Below are 23,314 nucleotides of genomic sequence, written 5' to 3'. Positions count from 1 at the left end.
ACGCCGGCGGCTCCCGCTCCTGCTGCTGAGGCGGCCGAGGGTTTTTGGCGCGTGCTGCGACCTGGCATTCGGCATGAGCGTCCTCTTGAGGGCCCGCGCGAGGCTGCTTCCTCCGGCCCGGCGCGCGGGTGAGATTCGGGCCCGCCCCTCCAGCGGATGCGCGGGTCACTGGGAGGGGAGGAGGGGGCGCAAAGCGCTCAGCCCGCCGGTCTGTGCCCCTCCGCGATTGGGCCGGCCAGGCCCCGGAGCGGGATCTGGGGGTAAACACGTGGCATGTGACCCTCGTGTGCCTCGTGACCCTCGGGGAGGGAGGCTCACGGGCTGGGCGACCCGGGGAGCGGCCCCCAGCGGCTGGCCGCCTCAGCTGGGGGATGACAGGAGTGCCGACCCGCTTGGGTCCTCCTGAGTTTAAGTGAGGTGTTTCCTCCCCGGCCTCCCTTTGTAGCAGGGTCAGAATGCCAGCCTTCTCGTGGGTCGCCCGCCGCGCCCTGGGCTTCAGCTCCGCCCCCATTTTCCTCATGCCCCCTTTCCGCCGCCTGTTGTGTGGTGGGCTCCCGAAGGCCGTGCCCAGGGCTCAGCGCAGCGCCTGGTGCGGAGCAGCCTCACATTAAATGGCAGTGATAGCTAACGTGTATGTAGCCTGACTGTGGACGAAGTGCTGTCTAATTATCTAAGGATGAGCGCGATGTGTGCGGTCTGTCAGAGTACATGACGTCATCTCATTGACAGAGCACGGCCAGGTTACTAGTGTGGTACGGGACATCGTGTAGTGGTGTATGGTAAGTTACTTAGCAAACCGGAGCGTTGTGTGGCCTATCGTATCGTAGCAGAGATATCAGATAGCGTGCGTTTGTGAGGCGCTTTATGAGCCATAGTAATCTGTGCGCATGTATGTGACTAGTAATAGTATCGGGTGGGGTGTCAGTTTATACGCTTGTAAAGGCACTTTGCCAACCTTAGTGTCGCGCACTATGTCGTGGACTGTGTGGTTATTCGGTCATTTTTCAGTCCTGAACAAGCAGATTAATATACTATCTGTGGAAGGATGAATTGGGCCAGCCCATCTCGGGAACTGCTTAGAACTGCATGCAGAGGTCACTAAAGGTCTCACTGCCCAGTACTTCTGCTGACCATATCCCCCAGAGAGGTCATAGGCAGAGGGAAAGAACTGATAAGTACAAACATTTATAGCGGGATTTTTCGGTTATAGACAAGAAGTGGAAATAAAGTGGGCCTCAGTCGTTAACTAATGACTGAACAGATTATGAAATGTGGATGCAATGGGAAAAGATCGCACTACAGATGTTATCATTGAATAATGGTGCTGGAAGAGATCTCAGAGGTCAGAGATCATGGAAAGATTTACAGCTGAAAAGGACATCACAGTCTTAAATGAGCCTAATCTCATTTTAGAGGCCTAGAAAGGGAAAATGTCTTCCTCAGGTCAGGATTCAAAAAACAGACCTCTAACTCTACATTCAGCATTTTTCTGCCTTTTCCCAACCCCGTCAGGGTAGAAGGCCATATGTGGTCTTCTAGGTCCTTGAGTAAAGCCTTTTGACAGAGTCCTAGTTTTGCAGAACAAATCCTTTTATTAAGAATTTATTTATTGTTCTGTGAAGTTTGGATTCAGTCAAAAAGCTGCACTTGAGGATCAAGATGGCCACATTTGGCCTCAAGGCCACAGGTTCCCCACCCCTGCTACAGGTAACCATATGTCTCCTATATGTCATCCTTAACTTTTTTTTTTACCGGCAAAATAGGTTAACTGGAATGTCTTTAGTTACAGTTGAAAGTAGCAGTATTGAAAGCATTCGTTTCTCCATAAATATATGGAAACCATTTCCAAAACCTAATTTTTTACATGAGAAAAATTATACATTTTGTAATCATTAACTAAATGGTTTCCATACCCTTCTACATAATGTTTCATTTCTTACCACTTACCTTATCCCTGAATTTGATACAATAAATCTCTACCTCTCTAGTTTACAGTAGAAAATTGTGTTGAATTATAAACATCATCAGTTTTTACTTTTTTTATAAATAATGTATTGGCAAGTATCTCATTTCACATTAGGTTCCTGTAACATGGCAAAGTAGATGTTTCTGTTTTAAAATAAATTGAGAGCATATTTTGGTGAAGGGGAGGAAGCTAATCAGGAACTTGTCAGTGCTCCAGTTTGAACTGGACACTTGCCTTTTTACTTCTTGAGAAAAAACACTTTTGAAAGTCATATACATATTTCATGAAATTATGCAGCGATCTTCTTTCTTTTTAAATTGTCCCAGAACTGTTTTATTGAAGATCTCTGGTCACTGAATCAAGTCTGATATTTCAGGACAATAGGAATGATAATCACCAGCTAAAGGATGACAGCAACCAGAGTCATGATGGGCTTCACTTTGCACCCACACCACCACACTTGTCTTTGAGGCTGTTTAGATCCACTGCTAAAAGCTGTTGCATTGTCTGATAAGCTTTCTGATCTGTCTTGCAGCTCATCCAATCTCTCTCCTCTCAGTCACTTTTGTAATATTCTCTTACATGACATCAATTACTTCATCCACCTGGTTCTGTGCATGCCTAATTTTGTCATTCCGAGGTCCAAATTTTGGTCCAGATGGGCTTCTTTGGAAAAAATCCTCTTATTCATCTGAATCTTCTTCCAAAAGATTGCTCCTTTCACTTTTGACAGAACCAGTGACATCATCATCATTTAGGTGGCACTTGAATTTAGGAGGCATCTTTATGACTCAGAAAGTTGTTTTCCTTTTCCCAACTTTAAGAGGCAGATATACACCACCTGGGCATCTGCTGGGAGGCTTCTGGTCGCCCCTCGGAGCCAGGCCAGGCTGGACTGGCAGAACTGGGTCAGGGGAGGGAAGGGGAGGAAGAAGAAAGGAAGCATCATGCTTAACTTCATGTCTGAAGCAGATCATTCCATTTTTAGATAATTTCAATTCTTAGGTAACTGTTTTCTTATTGTTAAGTCATTTTACAGTCATGTCTGACTCTGCTTAACCTTATTTGGGGTTTTCTTTGCAGAAATGCTGGAGTGGTTTGCCATTTGCTTCTCCATCTCATTTGATAGATGAGGAAACTGAGGTAAATAGGGTTAAGTTATTTACCCAGGGTCACACAGTTAGAAAATGTCTGAAGCCAGATTTGAGGTCAGAAAGCTTAGTCCTTGGACTCCAGACCTGCCACTCTAGCCACTGCACCACCCAACTACTTTGGATAGACTAAACTGTAACTAGTTAGGTTAAGCTAAAATCTGCGTTCTTGTAGCTTACACACGTTGCTCCTACTTCTACCCTCTGGGGCCACACTCACATTATGGCACCTCAGTGACATGAAGAAAGATTATAGCCCACTTCTCTCCTACCTCCCTCAAATCTTCTATTCTGTAGGTTAAACATTCACTTCCTTCAACAGTTGCTGCTATGACTTGGTCTCTTCTCACTATTGTGATTCCATCCTCTGGACATATCCACATTTAAGTATTTCCTGAACACAGCCCTTGAATCTAATGGTAACAGTACAGTGGTCCTTTCTTAAGTACTTTAGAAGTCATCACTGTGTCTGGTTTCCTCCACGGATGTAGATTGCTGCTTCTCCACTGCTTAGTAGACAATATGAGCTAGAGCCCCCCCAAAGATCACTATCTGATGGGCAGCCCTTAGTGGTGATGGTGAACTAAATACATCAAAGCTGACAATAGTTCATTCCAAGTCAATTCTTAAAACCTCCCAAAAAGGATTTTGTAAAGATCAAGTGATATAATGGATGCACAATGCTTTATAAATGTCAACTAATCAAAGACTTTTGCACTTTGTTGAACCTGCCAGAACTGACAGCCTTAAGGAATTCAAGGTCACCTCCACTCCATGATTAAGCATCCTAGTAGGACTTTAAAGGAGGATTCTAGACACTATGTTTGTATTAATGTAGCCTAGATGACATGTGTTTTATTTGTTTATTTCTTGGTTGTCCCTTCACAAAGCAATTAAAAAACCTGAAAAAACCTCAGTAGGTAGGAATGGTATTAATTAGTTCTGTTTGTTTGTTTGTTTGTCTTAAAAATGTTTACAGTTATTCCTTTCCTTTGGAAAGTGAAGTACTTCAGCTCAGGAAAGGAGTCAGCAGAAAGCAATCCTGTTACCCCAATGCTGCGGCACCTCATATACAAAATAAAGGCAACTGGTCCTATTACAGTGGCTGAATACATGAAGGAAGTCTTGACTAACCCAGCAAAGGTAACCCAGGTCTCATTGTCCTTCTATACTAGTCTAGCCTTAGGCAAAATTACTGTAGATATAGCCTTCTATATTGTGGTCCTAAATCTCTGGCATATTATCTGTCTTTCAAGATCTCAGCTAATTAATCTCATAGATTAGTTGAAACCAGGCAAGATAGATAAGAGCTTCCTTGTTCCCTATTTTGACATATAGTAAAGCCTTCTGGAGACATTAGCCTCAACCTTTGAGGTAACTCAGGAGTATGAATTTAATGGTGGGCATTTTAAGTCTGAAGATAAGAGATTGTTTCAGTAGGCAAGTGAGGGAAAGCCCCCCCCCCCCCTCAGAGTGGGGGCTTTCACTGCCCCTCAAATCACAAAGTGGAGGTATTCCTTATTACCGGTTTTTTCCTTCCTTGCCCAGTGGTATAGTAAAGTTCTTTTTGATTAAGGCATTCATATCCTTGAGTAAAGGAACAGCCAACTAAATAACTACTTGGAATGGGAAGAGTCTAAAACAAGAGGTCATCATTTGTTAATACTGTTGTAATTAATTCAACAACTTGAATTAAGAACAGTTTAAAATACCTATTCACTGGGGTGTCATTCTGTTTCTGAGCACCTGCCTTGTGCAAAGCACTGTGCTCACTGCCAAGAGAAACGTAGTGGAAGATAGGACACTTGCCTTTATGTGCTTATGGTTCCATTGTGGAGATAAAATACACAGAATAACAAATAAATAATATAACAAGGTAGCATATAAGTACCAGGGGAGTCATATAGACAGTTCAAATGGAGAGTTTAGAGAAGGTTGGCATCACTGCATCCTCACTAACGAGCCCTTCACAGAGGCAGCAAATTCTAAGATAGGCCTTCCTTTGAAAGGTAGATAAGGATTATTGTCATTTATTCATTCACTGACTTATCCATTCAAATATTTGTTGTATGTGGAGTACTGTGCTAGGAACTGGGGAAAATAGAAAATTTTAATTAGACATGGTCCCTGTGCTCATGTAGCTTACAGTGTAGTAGAGAATTATTCACAGTATAATAAAAACTGTGACATAATAAGCACATTAGCAAGTTGTAAAGTAAAATATTCTTTGAGATCCAAAAGAGAAGAATATTATTGACTGGGGTATATTATTGACTGGGGTGGACCAAGGAATTCTTTTTGAAGAGGCATTTTCATTGGATATTAAATGATGGATAGGAATTTAACAGGCAAGAGAGGGAGTTGGAGAGATTCTAGGCATAGAACAGTGTGGTGGAGGAACCCCAAGACTGGAGTTCCCTTAGTAGGCCGTCTGGAAAAGAATTCACAGACTTAAGCATTCTTGAGGTCAGTAAAGATTTATTATGCTTTTCAGCGGACAAGAGTTCTTAGGGAAACTGCAGTGTTAGAGGGGTACAGTTAAAGTTTATATATGATATTCTGTAGCATAACATATGCCAAGTGTAATGATTGGTGATTCAGGATGGGATTAGGGAGTGGTTAAGGAGTGATTAGGTCTTAAAGGAACATGTACTTTTAGTTTTTATTGTGTACATATTTTACCCAGAGTTCGTTGGGAAATAGCCCAAGCAAGTGTACATAATGGTAATTATGAGAGCTAAAGATCTTCCCTACCCATTAAGAGAAGTTTGGTTAAGGGAGATTTGTTTTGTAGGAAGGCCCACACCTTTTGTTAATTTCTAATGAGGCACTGGTTCTCAAGGGTTGTGATGCACTCTGGCTCTGAAAAGTATATATATACTCTGAGGTGAGGTTTTGTTTTGGGGCTTACTCATTGGAAGTGTTTGTTTGACCAGATGAGACTGGGCAGCCACTAAGGAGCCCCCTGGCTTTGAAAACCTAGATGTTAGTGCTTCTCTCTCTGGTAACTGTGTGTATGTGGTCAGACAGTCAGGTTTGTCTATTGATCTGTGATGTATGTATTGCATACAGTCAGAGAGTTGGAAGCCCTGTCTGTTGATCTTTGTTTCTCTGTATTTTCTCTGAAGTTCAGGGTGCTGACTTTTTCCCCTGAACTAAGTGAATGATATATGTACTTGGTTAAAGTGAGTGTTGACCCCTCAGAAGTTGCTTTCCTTTTAGAAAAGCACATCTAAGAACTACAGGGGGTGCTACATGGAGTTGTGGGTTTAGGCCCGAAATGTTACTCAGTCAACTAATGGTCAGGACTGACTAAGTAACACCAAGCTGCTCTCATCAATCTCTTGTTAGAAAAGATAAATTTAAGGGAGTTTACATAAATCTAAGTCTAGGATACAAATGATTGGTCAGTGAGTAGTAAATGTCGTTATGACCCAGTGCACAGCCTGGTCAGCCAGTACACTCCTGGTTCAAACTAGTCATTTCTATAGATGCAGCTGGCTGCTGTAGTAGGAAGGGAGATAACAGTTTTTGCTGGGGCAGGCTGTTCTTGGACTAGAGAGAAACTACCTGGGATGGTGTTTTGAGGCTAGGGAGAAATGTGATTTTTTCGAGAGAAATGTGATTTTAGAATTGAGGTCCAAGCACAGGCACCCAAGCACCCCATCAGTTTGTTGAGGTAATAAGGTGGTGTGGTTTTGTGGAATGTGGGATAAGTTGAAGGGAGTAAGATGAGACAAGACAGGCAAGGTAAGGTGCCTCTGAATTGCAGAGAGCTTCAAAGGTCAGGAAGCATTTTGAATTTTATTCAAGAAGTGACAGTCTCTGAATAGGAGCCAATGAAGATTTTTGAGCAGAGGAGTGCTGTGATCAGGGTCTGTGCATGACAAATATTAGATATTAATGAGGAGAAAGCAGGGTATTCAGAACAGGGTGAAACAATTAGAACACAAGTATAGGAGGCTGGGATGACCAAAGTGTATTTAGGAGACATTGAGCAGATTAACCTGGATACAGTGGAGGTCCCATGTTGAAGAATATCAAAAAAATAAAAATTAGAAGGGTAGATTGGGACTTGAAAAGGGAGAGCTTTGAATACAAAATTAAGGAGTTAGGAATAGAAAATGAGAGTTAAGTTTTAAGCAGGGCAGTAAAATAAAAACAATGTTTTAGGAAGTTGAATTTGAACATGGTGGTACAAGATGGGTAGAGTGGGGAGAAAATAGGCAGAAAGGCCAGTAAGGAAGGTGGTCCAAAGGATGGAGTGGTAGAATAGTGATGCCAGAATGAAAAAAAAAAGCCAGATCTGCCTTGCAGGTAGGAGGTACTCAGTCAGTGTTTGTGGAATGAATGAGACATCAATGAAGAAGCAAAAGGGCTTGGTACCTGATTAGAATAGGACTTGAGTTACTGTGGAATGTTGGGTGGCATTACAGTGTTTATAAAAATTTTCTTTTAAAATTTTACAGTTAATTGATAAAGATGTGTATTTATATTTTTCATTTTTATGTGAAACAGAGAAAGACATTTTCATCTTTATTTTTGTAGACTAGGGAACTGAAACCCAGCAAGATTCAGTAAGTTCTTGACTTTAAGCCAGCAGCAGAGCAGGGAATAAAAGAAACAAGTGTTCTGACCGTCCATCATATAATGAACAAAACAGGGGAAAATGGCAGGCTGTGCCTGCTGGCAAAGGAAGTGGTTATTTTACTAAGGATGGCTTCCCATCACTTATAGAAAGGATCGCTATGATTTTTAAACAGAGAGACCTTTAAGTTCTTTTTAAAAATTGATTATTTTATTGGAGGGATTTCTTTGTGATTAGTTGTTTCTCTTCTTCTCTCTTACACATATGCACACATATGTATATGTATGTATTTTAGCAGAATAGTTGAGAAGAATTTTTCCAAATCAAAGAAAAGCATTATTTCAGTATAAATTTTACATTTTTCTAACATATCTTTTCTTCTTCAGGGCTACTATGTATACCAAGATGTGATAGGAGAAAGAGGAGACTTTATCACTTCACCTGAAATAAGTCAGATCTTTGGAGAGGTAAACATTTTATACCAACTGTAAAAGTGAATCCAGTATCAAAGTTTGTCATGTGAAATGTGAATGTAAAAAAATGAAACTGACTCCCCATGGCCAGAAAAAAATGGCATACACTTTAAGGCTGTGATGTACCTAGTAATGTGAATGTATGTTTATATGTATACATGTTTCTACTTGTGAATATAAACACACACATTATAACTTTTTTATACTATCCTCTGCAAAGATGAATCTATTTTATATCACATTTCAATCTGAAGTAAATGTTGTTATAATGAAATTTTTGTTTAGTTATATGTACACTTACAGTCAGTTCTGCTATAATGTAATATATGGGTTTCCAAAACGCACTGTGCTGTGCAAAATTAACAATAAAAACCAGAGTCTGTGGGGCAAATAGGAAAGTTACACAACACTCAGAAACTTCATCAGTGACTCATTAAGAAAAAGGCAGGATCCTAACAAAAATGGTAATACAATTTTAACATGTTAAATAGTTGAGAAATACACGAATACTACAATACATAATGACAGTGGCAGCAACCTTGGTCTGTCCCTAATCTTGAGAAGTTACTTGACCTGCCAGGTTCACATAGGGACCAAGCTGACAAAAATAGCAGAAAATTGGCCAGACCACAATTCTATGCCCAAAGCCATAGAGGAAGGTGTGTCACTGTGGACGAGTCTTTCTCTGCCCACAGATCCTACAGCACCAGAAGATATGTAATAAATGTGGTCCATAACCTTGAAAAGGGCCTGAAGTTCATAGAAGAGAGCATTGGAAAGTTTATAGCTTGTGAATTATTATGAAAGTGGTGCACTTTTCTGCATTCTTGCTCTTTCTCTTGGAAGAAATTAAGTAGAAGCAAATGTGAAATTCATGCTTTGTTCAGATTGTTCCCTAATGTGTCAGTCACATTGGAAGAATTTCAGATTTCCAAAACAAGTGTTAACAGTTGCATGCATGTGTGTGTGTGTTTGTATTAATATATATTCTGTGTGTGTATATACAGAATATTTCTTTTCATGAATTTCTTAAAAAATTGTTTATTGTCCTCCCCAAAAAGCAATGCTAATTATGGTAGAATTATACAAACATAGCACTTGGGCACAATGATGCAAGTCTAGATTAGTTTTCCATAGACATCTAAAAAAGTATAGTAAAACTTCTCTCAATTGGTCAGTCTTCTAGCCTCCTCAGTCATTGGGAGTCTGATTGTATAGGAGGGGTCATTATATAGCTATTTGCATATAAGAGAACAAAGCAGAATAGAAATAATAAGAATTGACTAAACAACAATCTATAGCAGAAATTAGACTTCAGGATAAAAAGCCATGTGTATCTTGGTAGCATCAGTGTATCAGCACCAGTAGTAAATTGATTTTTGTGATAAATTACCAAAAACAGGTCAGTTCTCCTTTGGTATTGGAGATATGATTATAAAGTAGTAAGACTATTTTGTTAACCTGTATCATTTTGTTTAAGCCGGTGGGAGAAGTATCTCATACATTTAAAAAAAAACAAAACTTTTTATTGGAAAATGTGTTTCACTTGTAAAGGGTAGTGTGTTTTCTGATGATGCAAGTTAAATGAGGTATTACTGTATATACTATATAGATATTGCTAATTTTGGTGGAATGGTCAACTACTAAAAAACCCCAATGTATTACTGTAGATGAAAGGCAAACTATTCATTACCATCGCTATTTATAATTGTCTTCAAATTTTCCAGCAATAAGGATGTATAAACTTTTAGAACTCTTCAAATCAGAACAGGTTTTAAATAAATTATGAAATGGTCATTGTCTTTCTTAAAATGAAATTTTTACAATTGAGGTATATAAGATTGACTTCCATATTTTTTAAATCACATTATAAAGAGTGTCCTTTTCCTTTTGACAGCTTAACTTAGACATACACTTTTAGATAGGGTAATCGATGTGGACTTCTTTCTAATAATTGTGATCATTCACAGAAACTTACAAATATGAAATTTTTTGTTTCCTCCTAGTTCCTTATAGTTTAGCATATTACTTGACTAATAGTTCTTGATGGCTGTAAGCTGTTATAAAATATATATTCACCAGGACTTAATTTATGCAAATATGGTGGAGATAATTTACGTTTAACTGTAATGTATAGATGGCATTCATTTTTAAAATCAATACAGCTGAGAAAACTGACCTGTTTTAGGAGGTCATAGTAAAGTAGATATTCTGTTTTATGTTTTGCTCATGTTTATACCCACTTGTGATTTCCTTTTCTTGCATCAGGAAATTTAAGTGAGATATTCAAATGAAAATATAAAGTATAATTTTATGAAAAATTTTATATGTGAAACTAAATTGATACCATGGATTAAACTTTAAAAAAAAAATCCCTTCAAACTAATTAAGTTTTACTACACAGCTGCTATATCTTATACAATAAAATCAGTTATTGCTCCCTAAAAAAACATTTGTTTACTTGAGGAGAAATGGTGGTTTTGTGACATTTTGTTTCAAATTATATTTGTGAGCTGTTCTATAAATGTAAGGCATAATATATAGGTTCTTATGCTTATTTAAATGTTTTTTTTTTCTCCCCACAGTTACTAGGGATATGGTGTATTAGTGAATGGCTGGCCACTGGAAAAAGCTCCACTTTCCAGTTGGTGGAACTCGGCCCAGGTAGGGGCACTCTTACTGGTGATATTTTGAGGGTAGGTAACCTTAGGATGTCTTAAAGTCTTATGTAGTTTAATCTCGCTAACTCCCAATTTGAATTTGAAAATGTAATTTCCATTGCTCTTATCCCTCATTGTGTTGTCTCATTCTTCCCAGCTGTTACTTAATGTCTGAAAACTTACTATCTATAATAGTTGCAAGAGACTGAAATGAGTTCTACATTTATCAGTGTTATGCTTTACTTGTATGTGTATAGAAATGTATAAAAATATTTATGCACTGATTTCTCACTAAGCTGCATGCATGCAGAGCTGTGCATAGCATGATATACTCTTATTTGCACTTTCATAGTTGTCTACAAAACTAGTGCTGTGCCTATACCCTTTCATGGTGTCATCTAAGTTTTGTGAACATCATCATCCATCCCACTTTTCCTGCCAAACTCTAGGTAAAGTGACGGTAGAGTGGAATTAGAAATCTGACAAGTTAAAAGACAAACCTTCTTGATCTTCGGGAAGATGGGAGGAGGCATAGCTATCTTTGGCAAGATTGGGAAGTAGGAATCTCCTTTCCCTTGCCTTTGTTCCTCAAAAGCCCAGTGTTCTGTTTTGTCCAAAATTCCCATTGTAGTGCCCCACTCAGGCCTGTTTCAAAGGATCCTGTACTTTGCTTTTATCTTCTCTCCCAATCTGAAACGTTCCTTCACTTCACTTCAGTCAAGTCTTAAGAAAGTGATCTGATTAAGATGTGAATGGCTTCCTAAAATCTTCCTGTGATACCTCACTGTTTGGAAGTGACCTTGGGTTTCTGAAATGCAAGCTATGGCCAGTCCTCTCAAACTGGAAAGACTTCACATATGGTCCCTGGGACAAACTTCAGTCTGTCTGTGATCCACAGACCTCTTGAGGTCATTTTGGAGGTTCTTTCACCATAGAGTTGGTCACAGGTGGTACCTCAGCCTGCTTGGGTTGGTGGAGGAAGTGCCCACCCAGTAATAACACAGATTGTTTAAAAGATGCAGAAGTGAAAATTTTGCAACTTTCAGCTGCTCCCTTGTTCATCTTGTGAGGGCTGCCTTACCAACCCAAATGAATTTCAAATGGCTGACACTTTCAAATATCTGTGGAGATCATAGGATCAGAGATTTGAGTTTGAACCTTGTCATCTTACATAGGAGGAAATGAAGGCCCAAAATTGTTTAGACTTGCTGAGGATCACAAAGTTAGTATAGGTGGAATTTAAACCCATGACCTCTGCTCCAAATGCAGTGCTCATTCACTGGAACAAGGTATCTGATGGAGAAGAGCTTTTCCTAAATTCCACCACTCAGTATATTCCTTAGGGCTACACCTGGAACACAACAGGAAAAGAGGAATGTTTGGCCCCAGGCCCCTTTTTCCATCTGTTGGACGAGATAGAGGTGGGAGAAAGAAGATCAAGAAAAGTGAAACTTTTGTGAGGCCTTTTTGAAGACCCTTGGGTCTGTAGTCCTGGGGACTCAGGTCCCTTGGCTTCTCCCTCTCTGGCCTTTTGGATCATTTGGCTGATAAAGATATCTAAGGTCCCAGATGTTGGGGACTAGGGTCCTGGGGCTCACCCCTTCTCTTTACAAGGGGAGTTAATATCGATGAAAAAAGATAGAAGGAGGCAGCTGGGGCCTCAGGATCCAGACAGGGATCAAGTAGAGAAGGGCTGAGAGGAGCGGTGCCTGACTCCTTCCTTCATCTTCCAGTAGGGAGGGCTGGGCACCTGCCTGCTACCAGAAAGTGTCCACAAGCAGTGCCCCACCTCTCGAGCATTTCCTCAAGCGACATGATCATTTGCTCATAATGTTCAGAAAACCTTTATTTTTAAGTCTGTATGATATTTTGTGATTTTAAAAAAAAGTCTGGTAAACTTTTTTGTGTTCATGCTGTTTTGGAACCCATGAGTTTATTTGTTTCTGTTAGTCCTCACTATTCAGTTAGAAAAAAAGGCTCACTGAATATAAATTATGATGTTAGATTTTTCCAGTATGATAATTGTTTTGTCTGTGATAAGGGATTTAAAACAAACAAAATAAATGCAAGAACGTTGCTGTTGCAAAGCAAGATATGACTCACACCCTTTTTGGAAATGTAAATAATGTTTCTAGTGGTATCTTACAAGCTTCTTGATGCATCCTTTCTGTAAAACCAAACTTAACTTATTGAGATAAGTAGAATTGAAACTTGAAAATCCACTGACTGGCAAAGTATATTGAATTTTGCTAATATATTTCTTCCTATACATTTAGGTCTTCAATCAGCTTGGATCTGTGCTGAAAAACTGTGACATTTCTGTACATTTGGTGGAAGTAAGCCAGAAATTAAGTGAAATCCAAGCCCTGACACTGACTGATGAGACAGTTGCCCTAGAGCGTGATGCTGAATCACCAGTGTACATGAAAGGTATCACTAAGTCTGGAATTCCCATTTCCTGGTACCGGAGTCTGCAAGATGTGCCACGAGGTAATGAGTTTGGATTGACTGGCAGAAGCAGTTTGAGGAGGGCACCTCACAATAACCAAAAATGACAGTGACTTTTTTATCTTAAAAAATGTATGTATATACTATGTATATACTATACTATATAACATACCAAGGCCTTACCTGAGGGGTATTCTTTTCTAGGAAAGAGCATCTTATAAAGAAAATTGACTTTTTACACTTAAGGCCATGCTGTTTTACAAATTTAATATGTAAAAAAGGTTTTAAAAATTACAATTTCCTCTAGTTTGCATCCTACTGGTCATAGAGTATAAGGTTCCTCATTTGATTGTAAGCTCCTTGAGGGCAGGGACTGTCTTTTGCCTCTATTTGTATACCTAGTGCTTAATACAGTGCCTGGCATGTAGTAGGTGTTTAATATTTATTGATTGATTTCATTGATACTTACTGGTGATGATGTAGCCAAAGGCAATAATAACCAAAGGAAGCAAAGTCCTAATATGTAAGTTTTATTTTTTCTCCTTTTAAAAACATCTGTTTTAACCTAGAACAGAATTTTTGTTAGCCCCGAAGTTCAGTCTCAGTGGTAATTTTTAGTAGTAAATAGAAGACTCAGCTTGTTGAGAAAGCCAGGCACCACTAGAAGACCAGCAGTTGAGAGGCCCTGGTTGTTATCTTAGCTTCTAAGAGACACGAATTCCTGTTGCCCATTATCCTCTCGTTGCCCCAATTCTTTCACAAACGAAGGTAATAATACCTGTCCCTTCCTGTCTTGTGTCATAGACATTATTTTAAGCTGGTGACATACTTGATCTTTTTGAAGACAGGGTTGCTGTCAGTCCGGGCAGTATAATAATGGAGACACACAGCAGCACAAGAAGTGGGGCAGCTGTCTCCCACAAGCACGATTTGAGGACTTTTTAAAAATATATTGAAACATTTAGTACTTTTCCTTTTCTCTTTTTAAACAGGTTACAGCTTTTATCTAGCGCATGAATTTTTTGATGCTCTCCCAGTACATAAGTTTCAGGTACTGATGAAAAGACTTTGCATCTACATTTGTTAAACAAGGGGGGAATCTAACATGGAATTAAAGTATAACCTTATGTTATCACATTAGCTGTTCAATGCTTGAATAGTCTCATTCTTCAGAAGTTCCTGTTTGTGTGACCGAATTTTGAAGTCTTGGGAATAAATAATCAAGAAATGAAGAGTAACAAAATATTAAGGTGCTATAAAAATTTTAGTGGAAGATAAAGTCACATATTTCTATGAGGATTTGATTATTCATAGGGGGAAGAGTATTTTGTGTTCCAGTATAGCATATGGATAGCTTCTGCACTTTCTTTTAGAATATTAAAAATTATTTCCAGAGATTAGAATCTTTTTTTGATTTTTCCTCATTCTTTGATAGGGATAATTTAGATCTGGTAGCATTATATGAGCACTGGTACTTTTAATGTTAAGAGCAATTACAGTTATTTTGTTTGCAATTACAGTTATGTTTGTTATTCATATATAGCACTTACATAATATGTATAACCACTTCTCTGCTCTGTGGCTGCCCCTGCTTCTCACCTATAACGGCTGCTGTGGCAATAGTCTTACCTCACTAGCAGAATACATACAAAAAGTATTTGTAGGGTGGAAGCCACTTAGAAAACAAAACTCAAACTCCAGTGTATGTTTAATTATCTAGAAAACCCCACAAGGATGGCGTGAAGTGTTCATTGATATTGATCCACAAGATTCTGATAAACTAAGATTTGTTTTGGCGCCTTCTTCCACCCCAGCAGAAACTTTTATTCAGGTAAGGGAAAGGTGGTTTTTTTTTTCCTTCATTTAAATTAAAGAGAGACTTCAAAGTCATATTAACTTTGCTATAAAGTTTCTTTCAGAAAAAAAAAGTTTGTTTTTAACTTTGAAGTTTGTAAGCTTCCATTATGGCTACTTACATGTAGCTAACACAGACAATCAATTAGTCAATCAGCAAGCAGTTTAAAGCACCTACTATGTGCCAAGCACTGTGCTAGACTAGGGAAACAAAGGCATAAATGAAATACTTCCTGCCCTTGAGGAACTAATTCTATAGAGGTAGACAACAAATACACATCTGGAAATACACAATAAGTATACACAGCATCTATTGAGATAAATCCAAGGTAATGTGGGAAGAAAGACAGTAGCATCTAGGGGTAGTGGGATGAAGAAAAACCTCATGGAGGTGGTAGCCCTGGAACTGAGTTTTGAAGGTGGGGACCTAAAGGGTAGAGGGGAGGAGGCAGTGCATTCTGTTCATGAGAAGAGCTCATGCAAAAGCTGGAGGTGGAATGTGGGGTATGACCAGATAGACTGGACAGCAGAAGGAATGGAGGGGAGAAATGTGGAGTAAGGCTGTCAAGGTAGTTTGGAGCCAAGTTGTGCAGGGCTTTAAATGCCAATCAGAAGAGTTTGTATTGGATCCCAGAAGTGTTAGTAGGGAGTCACTGGAATTTGATCTGCACTTTTGGCACATCCCTTTGGCAGTCAGGTGGAGAATAGATTGGGGAGGAGGGAAGCCTGAAGGCAAGGAGACCACTTAGGAGGCTGCCGCCATAGACCAGGCAGGAGGCAATGAAGATCTGAACTAAGGCAGCAGCCATGTGGTGGAAATAAGGGGGCAGATGTGGATGACGCCAGGATTATGAACCTAGGCTGCGGGAAGCATGATGGTGCCTTTGATAAGAATAGGGAAGTTCAGAAGAGGAAAAGGGAAATAATCGTACTAGAGATGGCAGACTTTTCCTTTCAACATCCTCACAGGGTAGGGAAAAGGAGAAAGCATAGTATAGATGGTATTTTTTTAATCACATAATTTTAATTTTTTAAATTATTGATACATTTTTGACACAACAGATGCTTCCCTTTAAAAGCATATTCTCCCTTCTCCCCCACTCACCCCTGAAAGAGCTGGGATTGAAGCCCAGGTTTTCTGATTCCAAGGCTCTTTTCTCTCTAGGGTATTAACCTTGGCAGCAGGATGCCAACGTCTATTGTCATATTCCTTGTGTATGTTGTTCTTTTCTGCTTTTTTTCATTCTGTGTTCACACAGGTCCCTGGAAATTCTTCATATTCGTCATTCGTTGTGGTACAGCAATGTGATATAATTTATCAGCCAAGATCCAGTGACTGAACACATATTTTGTTTCCATATAAACAGAGAGATAAATAGATATATGTGTGTATGCATGTATATGTGTAGGTACATATACACACACGCACATGTGTAGCAATAACAGCTTTTTCTTCCCGTAGTATTTTTAAAGGGTGTTAAAATTATGTAGTGCATTTGCTCAGTTTCTAGTTTTCATCAGAAAATTACCATTTTTTTCCATCAGAATCAACGTTCAAGATCACCTCCTCTTTCAAGCCCCTTTACTCAGCTTGGCCACTAGATGGCAATCACGCCCTGGTCAAACTGGCATTTTAAAGGGAACTCTAGTAAGTTGACCAAAACCTCCAGTACTGTTTTGGTGCGTTAAATAAAATACTTTCTATTGTTTTTTTCTGATATATTTAGAGCAGTAATCAATAGAAAGGGTGCTAGATTTGGAGTAAGGAACCCTGGGTTTGAATTCTGGCTCTTCTGTTTACTTACCTGTATAACTTTGGGCAACATATGTCGCCTCTCTGGGCGTCAGTTTCCTTATCTGTAAAATGAAAGGTTGGACAAAATGACCTCCAAGGCCCCGTCCACATCCACATCTATGACGATCCTATACCTTCAATTGTACATACTTTCACATTTTTCCAATATTTCCTAAAAATAATTCAGCTCAGTATTTATAAAGTGCATAGTACTTCAGTATTAGGAACTGGGAACAGAAAGACAGATACCACATGATACTGACCTTGCCTTATTAGTAGTCAAGAAGCTAGAGATGGACATCTCACTGTTCACATTCCATTGTTACAGTAAAGATTCTTGAAAACAACCAGGAGCTACCGTCTAAAAGGTATCATCTCCATTCTTTTGGATCCTTAGACTCACTGTTGAGTATCAGAATTCTCTCTCTTTTAAGATGGAACGTGGTCAAGCTGCCCTCCTTAAGCCATGTGTATTGCCGGGAAGATGTTTTTCCCTTCCTTCTAATTTAAGTCAATATTAAGATTATGTTTCAAAAAGTCAACCACCTTACTAGTGTAATTACTCTTTTCTGTTCACTTAATCTTGTGGCCCAGTCAGAAGAATTTATGCTAGGACTTGAAGTTGTTTGTTAACAGAGGATTCAGTTGCCCAAGCATATCTACCTTTCTGGTAAACTATCTTTTTCTTTTCTTTTTTATCTCAAAGAATTTCCATACAAGGAGCCATAATTAAGAATTTGAGAGAACAAAGATTACTTCCTAAAAAAATAAAGTATTTTAATGTAAAGCCTTAGATTCTTATTCATATTCATAAAATACGGTAGTGTTAGTTTATTACTAAAAGCAATTATAAAAATAATGAGCAGTTTCCCATTACACTTAACCCATAATCCCTAAAATTTGTCTGTTCTGATCAACTGATGCATAAGATTAGCAGGCAGAAAATAATTTATCATTCTTATTAGTCACTTCATTTCCCTGGTTAACTTCCCTAATTAAAATGAATTTATTGGATGATTTCTATGGTCTATTCCACGATGAACATTCTGTGCATCTATGAGAATGTTTCCTCCTAGCTTGGGGCCTTCCCCAAAGCAAGTAAAATGGTGATGGAGGATTTTGTGGTTACTCTTGAGTGAGTGGGGGCACTCCGGGTGTGACATCACAAGGACTTCCCAGAAGGTTACAAGTACAATGTAAAGGAATGAATAACAGTCATTGTAATGACCAACTACTTCAGTGGGGCTTTGATGTTTACACAGTGCTGTATGGGGGATATCTCATTGCTTCCTTCCAACAGACCAGTGAGGCAGGTGCAGTTCTCTCTTCTTCCTGCTTCTCTCCATTTACCCAGGCCCTCATCACTGCTCACCACGGTTAGTGTAGCAGCTTCCTAATTGGTTTCCCTGTCACAAGTCTCTCACCTCTCCAGTCCATCCTAACACAACTGCTAACGTCATTTCCCTCAGGTACAGAATTGAATATGTGATTCTCCTGTGCATTCAATTCCAGTGGTTTCCTGTAGGATAAAATGTAAACTCTGATTTGCTTTAAAGATCTACACATCCTGACCCCAACTTCGAGTTCCAGGCTCATTGGACTTTACTGCTCCCACACTCTTGTGATCCAGACAAACTCTTCCTTACACATGATATTCCCATCTCCCAGCTCTATGCCTTGGCACTAACTTATGTACATTCCAGAAATGCCTTCCCTCATGTCTCCCCCCTTCCTTTGTGATCAAACATCTTCTGTATGAAGCTTTTCCTGACTCTCCAGCCTGCTAGAGATATTCCATTTCTATTTATGATGAATTTATGATTTATATACATAATGCTTGTCTTCTCCTTGAGAAATGGATTGTTTCATTCTTGTATCTCCAAGTGCCAAGCATAGTGCCTTGGCCCAGGGGTGGGGAACCTTCTGTGAAGTTTGGATTCAGTCACAGGACTGCACTTGAGGACCCAGAAGGTCACATGTGACCTTGAAGCCACAGGTTTCCCCACTCCTGGCCTACTCCATAGTAATGATTTGATAAATACTTGTTTGATCATACCTGTATACATAGTATAAATGTCCACAACAGAATGTGAACTTGTGTCTCGTCCTCCAAGACCAGAGCTCTGTCCACCTCATACTGCTTGAAGGGTTCTGTTGTAGAAGAGGGTTACTCATTCTTTTTAATTCTCAGAAGGCACTGCTAAGAACCACAGATTGAACTTGCAGGAAGGTGGATAAAGTTTTACATAAATTCATGTTCTGTAATCAGGTGCCTTGTGCCCTAGTGAGTGCCCTATTACTAGAGGTCTTCAAGCAAAGAGCACATGCCCACTCACTAGGTAGGTTGTAGCAGAGACTGTTACCATTCAAGTATCCCTTGTGAGGAGGGGAGTAGATAGGCAGGGCTGCATCATTTCTGTTGTGGCCATAATGTGGCTAACTTTGTGCTTGTTTGGACACCCCATTTAATAATGTTACTCTCCATGATACACAAAAAATTGGCAGAAGTGACATGTCCCATCTACTTGCTGCTTTTCCTAGGCATACACATAGTACTGGACTTAATAAAAATTTGAGATTGTGTATTGACCTAAACGTCCTTGGAGTTGGAAGAAATGGACGTTACGTGAAGCCAGCCTAGAACCATCAGGACCATTGCCAGGAGAAGTTTACAGTAAAGAGTAGGACGTATATATTTTTAGATATACTAGTATGTCTGTGTATATGAACTTGTTTTTTCACAACAACACTAATCATTCTCAGCAACTAGGGTATATTAACTGAAGTTTAATAAGTATCATAAATTCCTATTTCAAATCAAGAGATACTATGTACCCACCACTGTGCCGGAAATTTTGGAAATTCAAAATATACTTGGAGTTTACTTATCATTTAATTATGAATTAACTATCTTGAGGAATTGGAGGCCCTCAGACACTTATGTTAATTAAAAGGTAATAATTTTAAGGTGTAGGTTGTATCACTTGAGGATTTATGTAACAATTAAAATAGTCCTGAATGTGTTTAAATCATGTATATTTGAATAAAATAATATTCTTTTAGCAACTGTAATGCAGATACTTAGTAGAATCTTACATAGAAGAAGCCATAGTTTTTTTACTAATATGTAAATACCAGATAACAAATAAATAAATATGGAATAACTTAAAAGGAGCACTAAAAAAAGACATCTTAAAAGATTATTTTTTAAACTACTGAAAAGATATCCATGCTGATAGTTTTCTGTATGACCTCTTTTGACCAGTTGTTTTTGCATTCTTATCTGTGCTAGCCAAAGGAAACGAGGGATCATGTGGAAGTGTGTCCTGATGCAAGTGTTATCATTCAGGTCCTTTCCGAACGTATAGAAGAAAATGGGGGTGCTGCTCTGATTGCTGATTATGGCCATGATGGGACAAAGATGGACACTTTCAGAGTATGTTTGACATAGTAATACTGTCTACTAACAACCAGGGTTCATATTTATCGTAAAAGCAAATTTATTTTTTATCTTAAGTACTTCAGAGTTATGCAGTTTTGTTCATGTGGGTCTTTTTCACTCATACAAATTGAAAGCTCTCAACAATGATAGTCCTTCTGTCCTACCCCAAACCCTGTTGTCCCTTTCCATCCCCAACTCTTATTTTGTAAGTGCTTATATGTGCACATGGTGTTTCTTCAATGACTTTCATTTTTGTATCTCCAGCACCTAACATAGGGCAGAGCACATTTAATACCTATTTACTGTCTGGTTGGTTAATTGATCCAGCCATTTACAAAGACAAGCAAGACCTAGTCACCATCTGCCCTGCTGCTCTAACTTTTGAGCTTTTGATCAGGAAACAATAATTGAATCAACATTAGCATTGTTTTTTGGGAGGATGTGACAGTTTATGCCCTGTGGCTTTACGCACAATCTGTGGCTTCTGAGGCCCTTTCTCTGATGAGCTCTGCAATGTGTGCCCTGTCCCTAAGAGAATGTCAATTCCTGAAGGGCAGCTCTCTATCTCTTAGGTCTGTGTATCCCACTACCTACCATAATGCCTACTTTGGTGCCTGCCTGGCCTCCCTCTTCTCAAGTTTTCACGAGATGGTTAAGGAGTTCAGCTCCCCACTGGCCTCCTCCTGGGACTTCCTGCTTGCTTGGACTAGCAGTCTAGTCCTGTATCATCTCAACCATCTACTTTTCTGCTTTTACTCCTAAGCTGCTGAATGCCATTAAGGAAGGGTTTCTTAACTTGAAGTTTTGTAAACCTTAAAAAAAAGGTTTTGGTGACTGTATTTTAATATAATTGGCTTCTTTGTAATCCTTGTTTTTAAGTGTATTTTAAAATGTGCACTGGTTTAAGTACAATGTACTTAAAAATGATAGCATTTTTGTTCTTACAGTTTGGTAATCACAAAGAGTAAAACTAATAATTTCCTTAATTATATTTAAGGGTTTTTGTGGTCACAAACTTCATGATGTCTTAATTGCCCCAGGAACAGCAGACCTAACTGCTGATGTAGACTTCAGCTACTTGCGTAGAATGACTCAAGGGAAAGTGGCCTCCTTGGGACCCATACAGCAACAGAATTTTTTAAAAAATATGGGCATTGATGTTCGATTGAAGGTAATGGTTTCTTGTTTCTTGTTGCCCACCGCGTGTTTTGTAAATCTTTTTACCACATAATACTTTAAACAAATCTCTTGAATGTAAAGAAGACTTGGCTTCTAGCTCCATCTAGTTCTGCTATAAACCAGTAGTTTGGGCTTGGGCATATCACTTCATCTTTCTTGTGCTCAGTTTTCTCATCTGTAAAATGAGAGACTAAAGTTGTTAACAGTCAATTATCTAAGTAGTTTGTAGCGCTAATAGTTTTGAAGATGTCTTAATGTAACAGTAATTGCAGGTGAGTATATAGTATTTTGTAGAATTCTTTATGTTGATATGAGCTATAATTATGCATGTTTATGTTAAAACATGGAATTTAATGGAATTCATATCATCATACAAAACTCAGTACCATTTTGTCAGTAGTGTTCTATTTGAAAAATGTTATTTTATTCCAAATGAGAACGTTTAACACTTAGAGAATACCTAAAATGTAGGACTATTACATTCACTCCTGAATTATTTCCTTAGGTCCTTATTTTGAGTTCCTAGAGAAGAGAAGAGAACAAAAAACAGAACTCTTAAATACCAAAACATGGCAAATAAGTGCATGCTTTCCTCTCTTTGATTGGAAAATAATGCAGTTCGTACCAGACAACTAGTAAACCAATTTTGGGGGAATGTCAATAGGTTTTTATTGCTAAGAAAAACATCTTGTTTTCAGGTTCTTTTGGATAATTCAAGTGACACTGCTACACGGCAGCAGCTAATTCATGGTTATGACATGCTAATGAATCCTAAGAAGATGGGAGAACGGTTTAATTTTTTTGCCTTACTACCACATCACAGACTTTCAGGTGGAAACACGTGCCAATCAAAATCATTACCCTCACCTGTAGCTGGCTTTGGAGACCTTGTTTGGAAGTGAAACCTCAGCCTGGACTCTAACTCTTCGCTGCATGCTCACCTCCTTCCCACAACCTCCCATGTACCTCCTTCCCCATTTTGAGTTCCTCACACACGGAAAGGAAAACTAAAGAAACTTAGTTTTCAAATTTGTACTACAGTAAATTATCTCAAAATACATTAATTTATCATCTATTAATAAAAATTAACTTACGAAGGGTTTGCTTCTGAAAATGTCATTATGAAATACTGAAATTTTGTATGGATTTTGGATACGAATGTGTTTGTACTTATATCTTTTGTTTTAGGTGTAAGTGAATTTACTATGAGAATGGGAATTTCCTTTCATTAATAAAATTAGTTGATAACTAATTTTTTTTCTTCAGTTGTTACTCTTAGAATTGAGGCTTCTAAGTAGCAAATAAGGTAAATAGTACTAATTAGTGGAAATAATTCCAGTACTTAGTAGAAATAATTTTCCAAGTTGAATCACACTCCCCTATTTTCTAGCTTCCAAATTTTTATGTTTAACATCTTACATGAACTTCAGCTTACAGGACAAGTGAGCACAAAAAATATTCATCACACTTATGCAGACTTGAAAATAAAATACAGCAAAAACCAAAACAGGACTGCTATAAATAAGTCATGTCACATTAGCACTTAGCTCAGTAGGAAAAAAAACTTGTTTTATGAGTTGAAAGTAGGAGCAAATTACCCATACCTTGTTCTAAAGAAAGATTAAAAGCCCATCTTTGTGTGATGCCTTCTTGACTAAGGACATTCCCGTGTTAGAAGTGGGATGGAGTATGTATGTGTATTCCACACTTATTAAAAGAAAAAACAGACTTGGTCAGAGAATTTTGTAAAGTTAGCCC

General features: G+C 38.7%; 1 protein-coding gene, 1 long non-coding RNA gene and 1 pseudogene across 5 annotated transcripts; 1 reads left to right on the top strand and 2 right to left on the bottom strand.

Moving 5' to 3' along the window:
• The first annotated feature begins 45 nt into the window (after positions 1–45).
• NDUFAF7 (NADH:ubiquinone oxidoreductase complex assembly factor 7) lies at positions 46–22,808 on the top strand. 4 transcript variants are annotated; one of them, XM_072635863.1, is made up of 10 exons: positions 46–128; positions 4,097–4,260; positions 8,092–8,172; positions 10,764–10,874; positions 13,115–13,328; positions 14,279–14,337; positions 15,007–15,117; positions 20,228–20,371; positions 21,375–21,548; positions 22,255–22,808. In XM_072635863.1, exons 1-10 carry the CDS (start codon positions 74–76, stop codon positions 22,456–22,458), a joined length of 1,317 nt encoding a protein of 438 aa, XP_072491964.1. In that variant the 5' UTR covers positions 46–73; the 3' UTR covers positions 22,459–22,808. The 4 variants fall into 4 exon arrangements, with proteins under 4 accessions (XP_072491964.1, XP_072491967.1, XP_072491965.1 ...); XM_072635864.1 differs by lacking the exon at positions 46–128 and adding an exon at positions 719–779; XM_072635865.1 differs by lacking the exon at positions 46–128 and adding an exon at positions 3,055–3,109.
• LOC140521130 (vesicle-associated membrane protein 4 pseudogene) lies at positions 2,267–2,825 on the bottom strand (annotated as a pseudogene).
• Positions 21,959–23,247, bottom strand: LOC140521131 (uncharacterized). The gene is made up of 2 exons (XR_011972808.1): positions 23,161–23,247; positions 21,959–22,078 (listed from the first exon to the last, which is right to left on the bottom strand). It is a non-coding gene; the product is annotated as an uncharacterized lncRNA (long non-coding RNA).
• Positions 23,248–23,314: the final 67 nt, after the last annotated feature.

This window comes from Notamacropus eugenii, chromosome 1, assembly GCF_028372415.1.
Source record: "Notamacropus eugenii isolate mMacEug1 chromosome 1, mMacEug1.pri_v2, whole genome shotgun sequence".
Classification (NCBI taxonomy): domain Eukaryota; kingdom Metazoa; phylum Chordata; class Mammalia; order Diprotodontia; family Macropodidae; genus Notamacropus; species Notamacropus eugenii.
The sequence above is the reverse complement of the archived record's forward strand: the minus strand, read 5'-3'. Positions and strand labels throughout refer to the sequence as shown.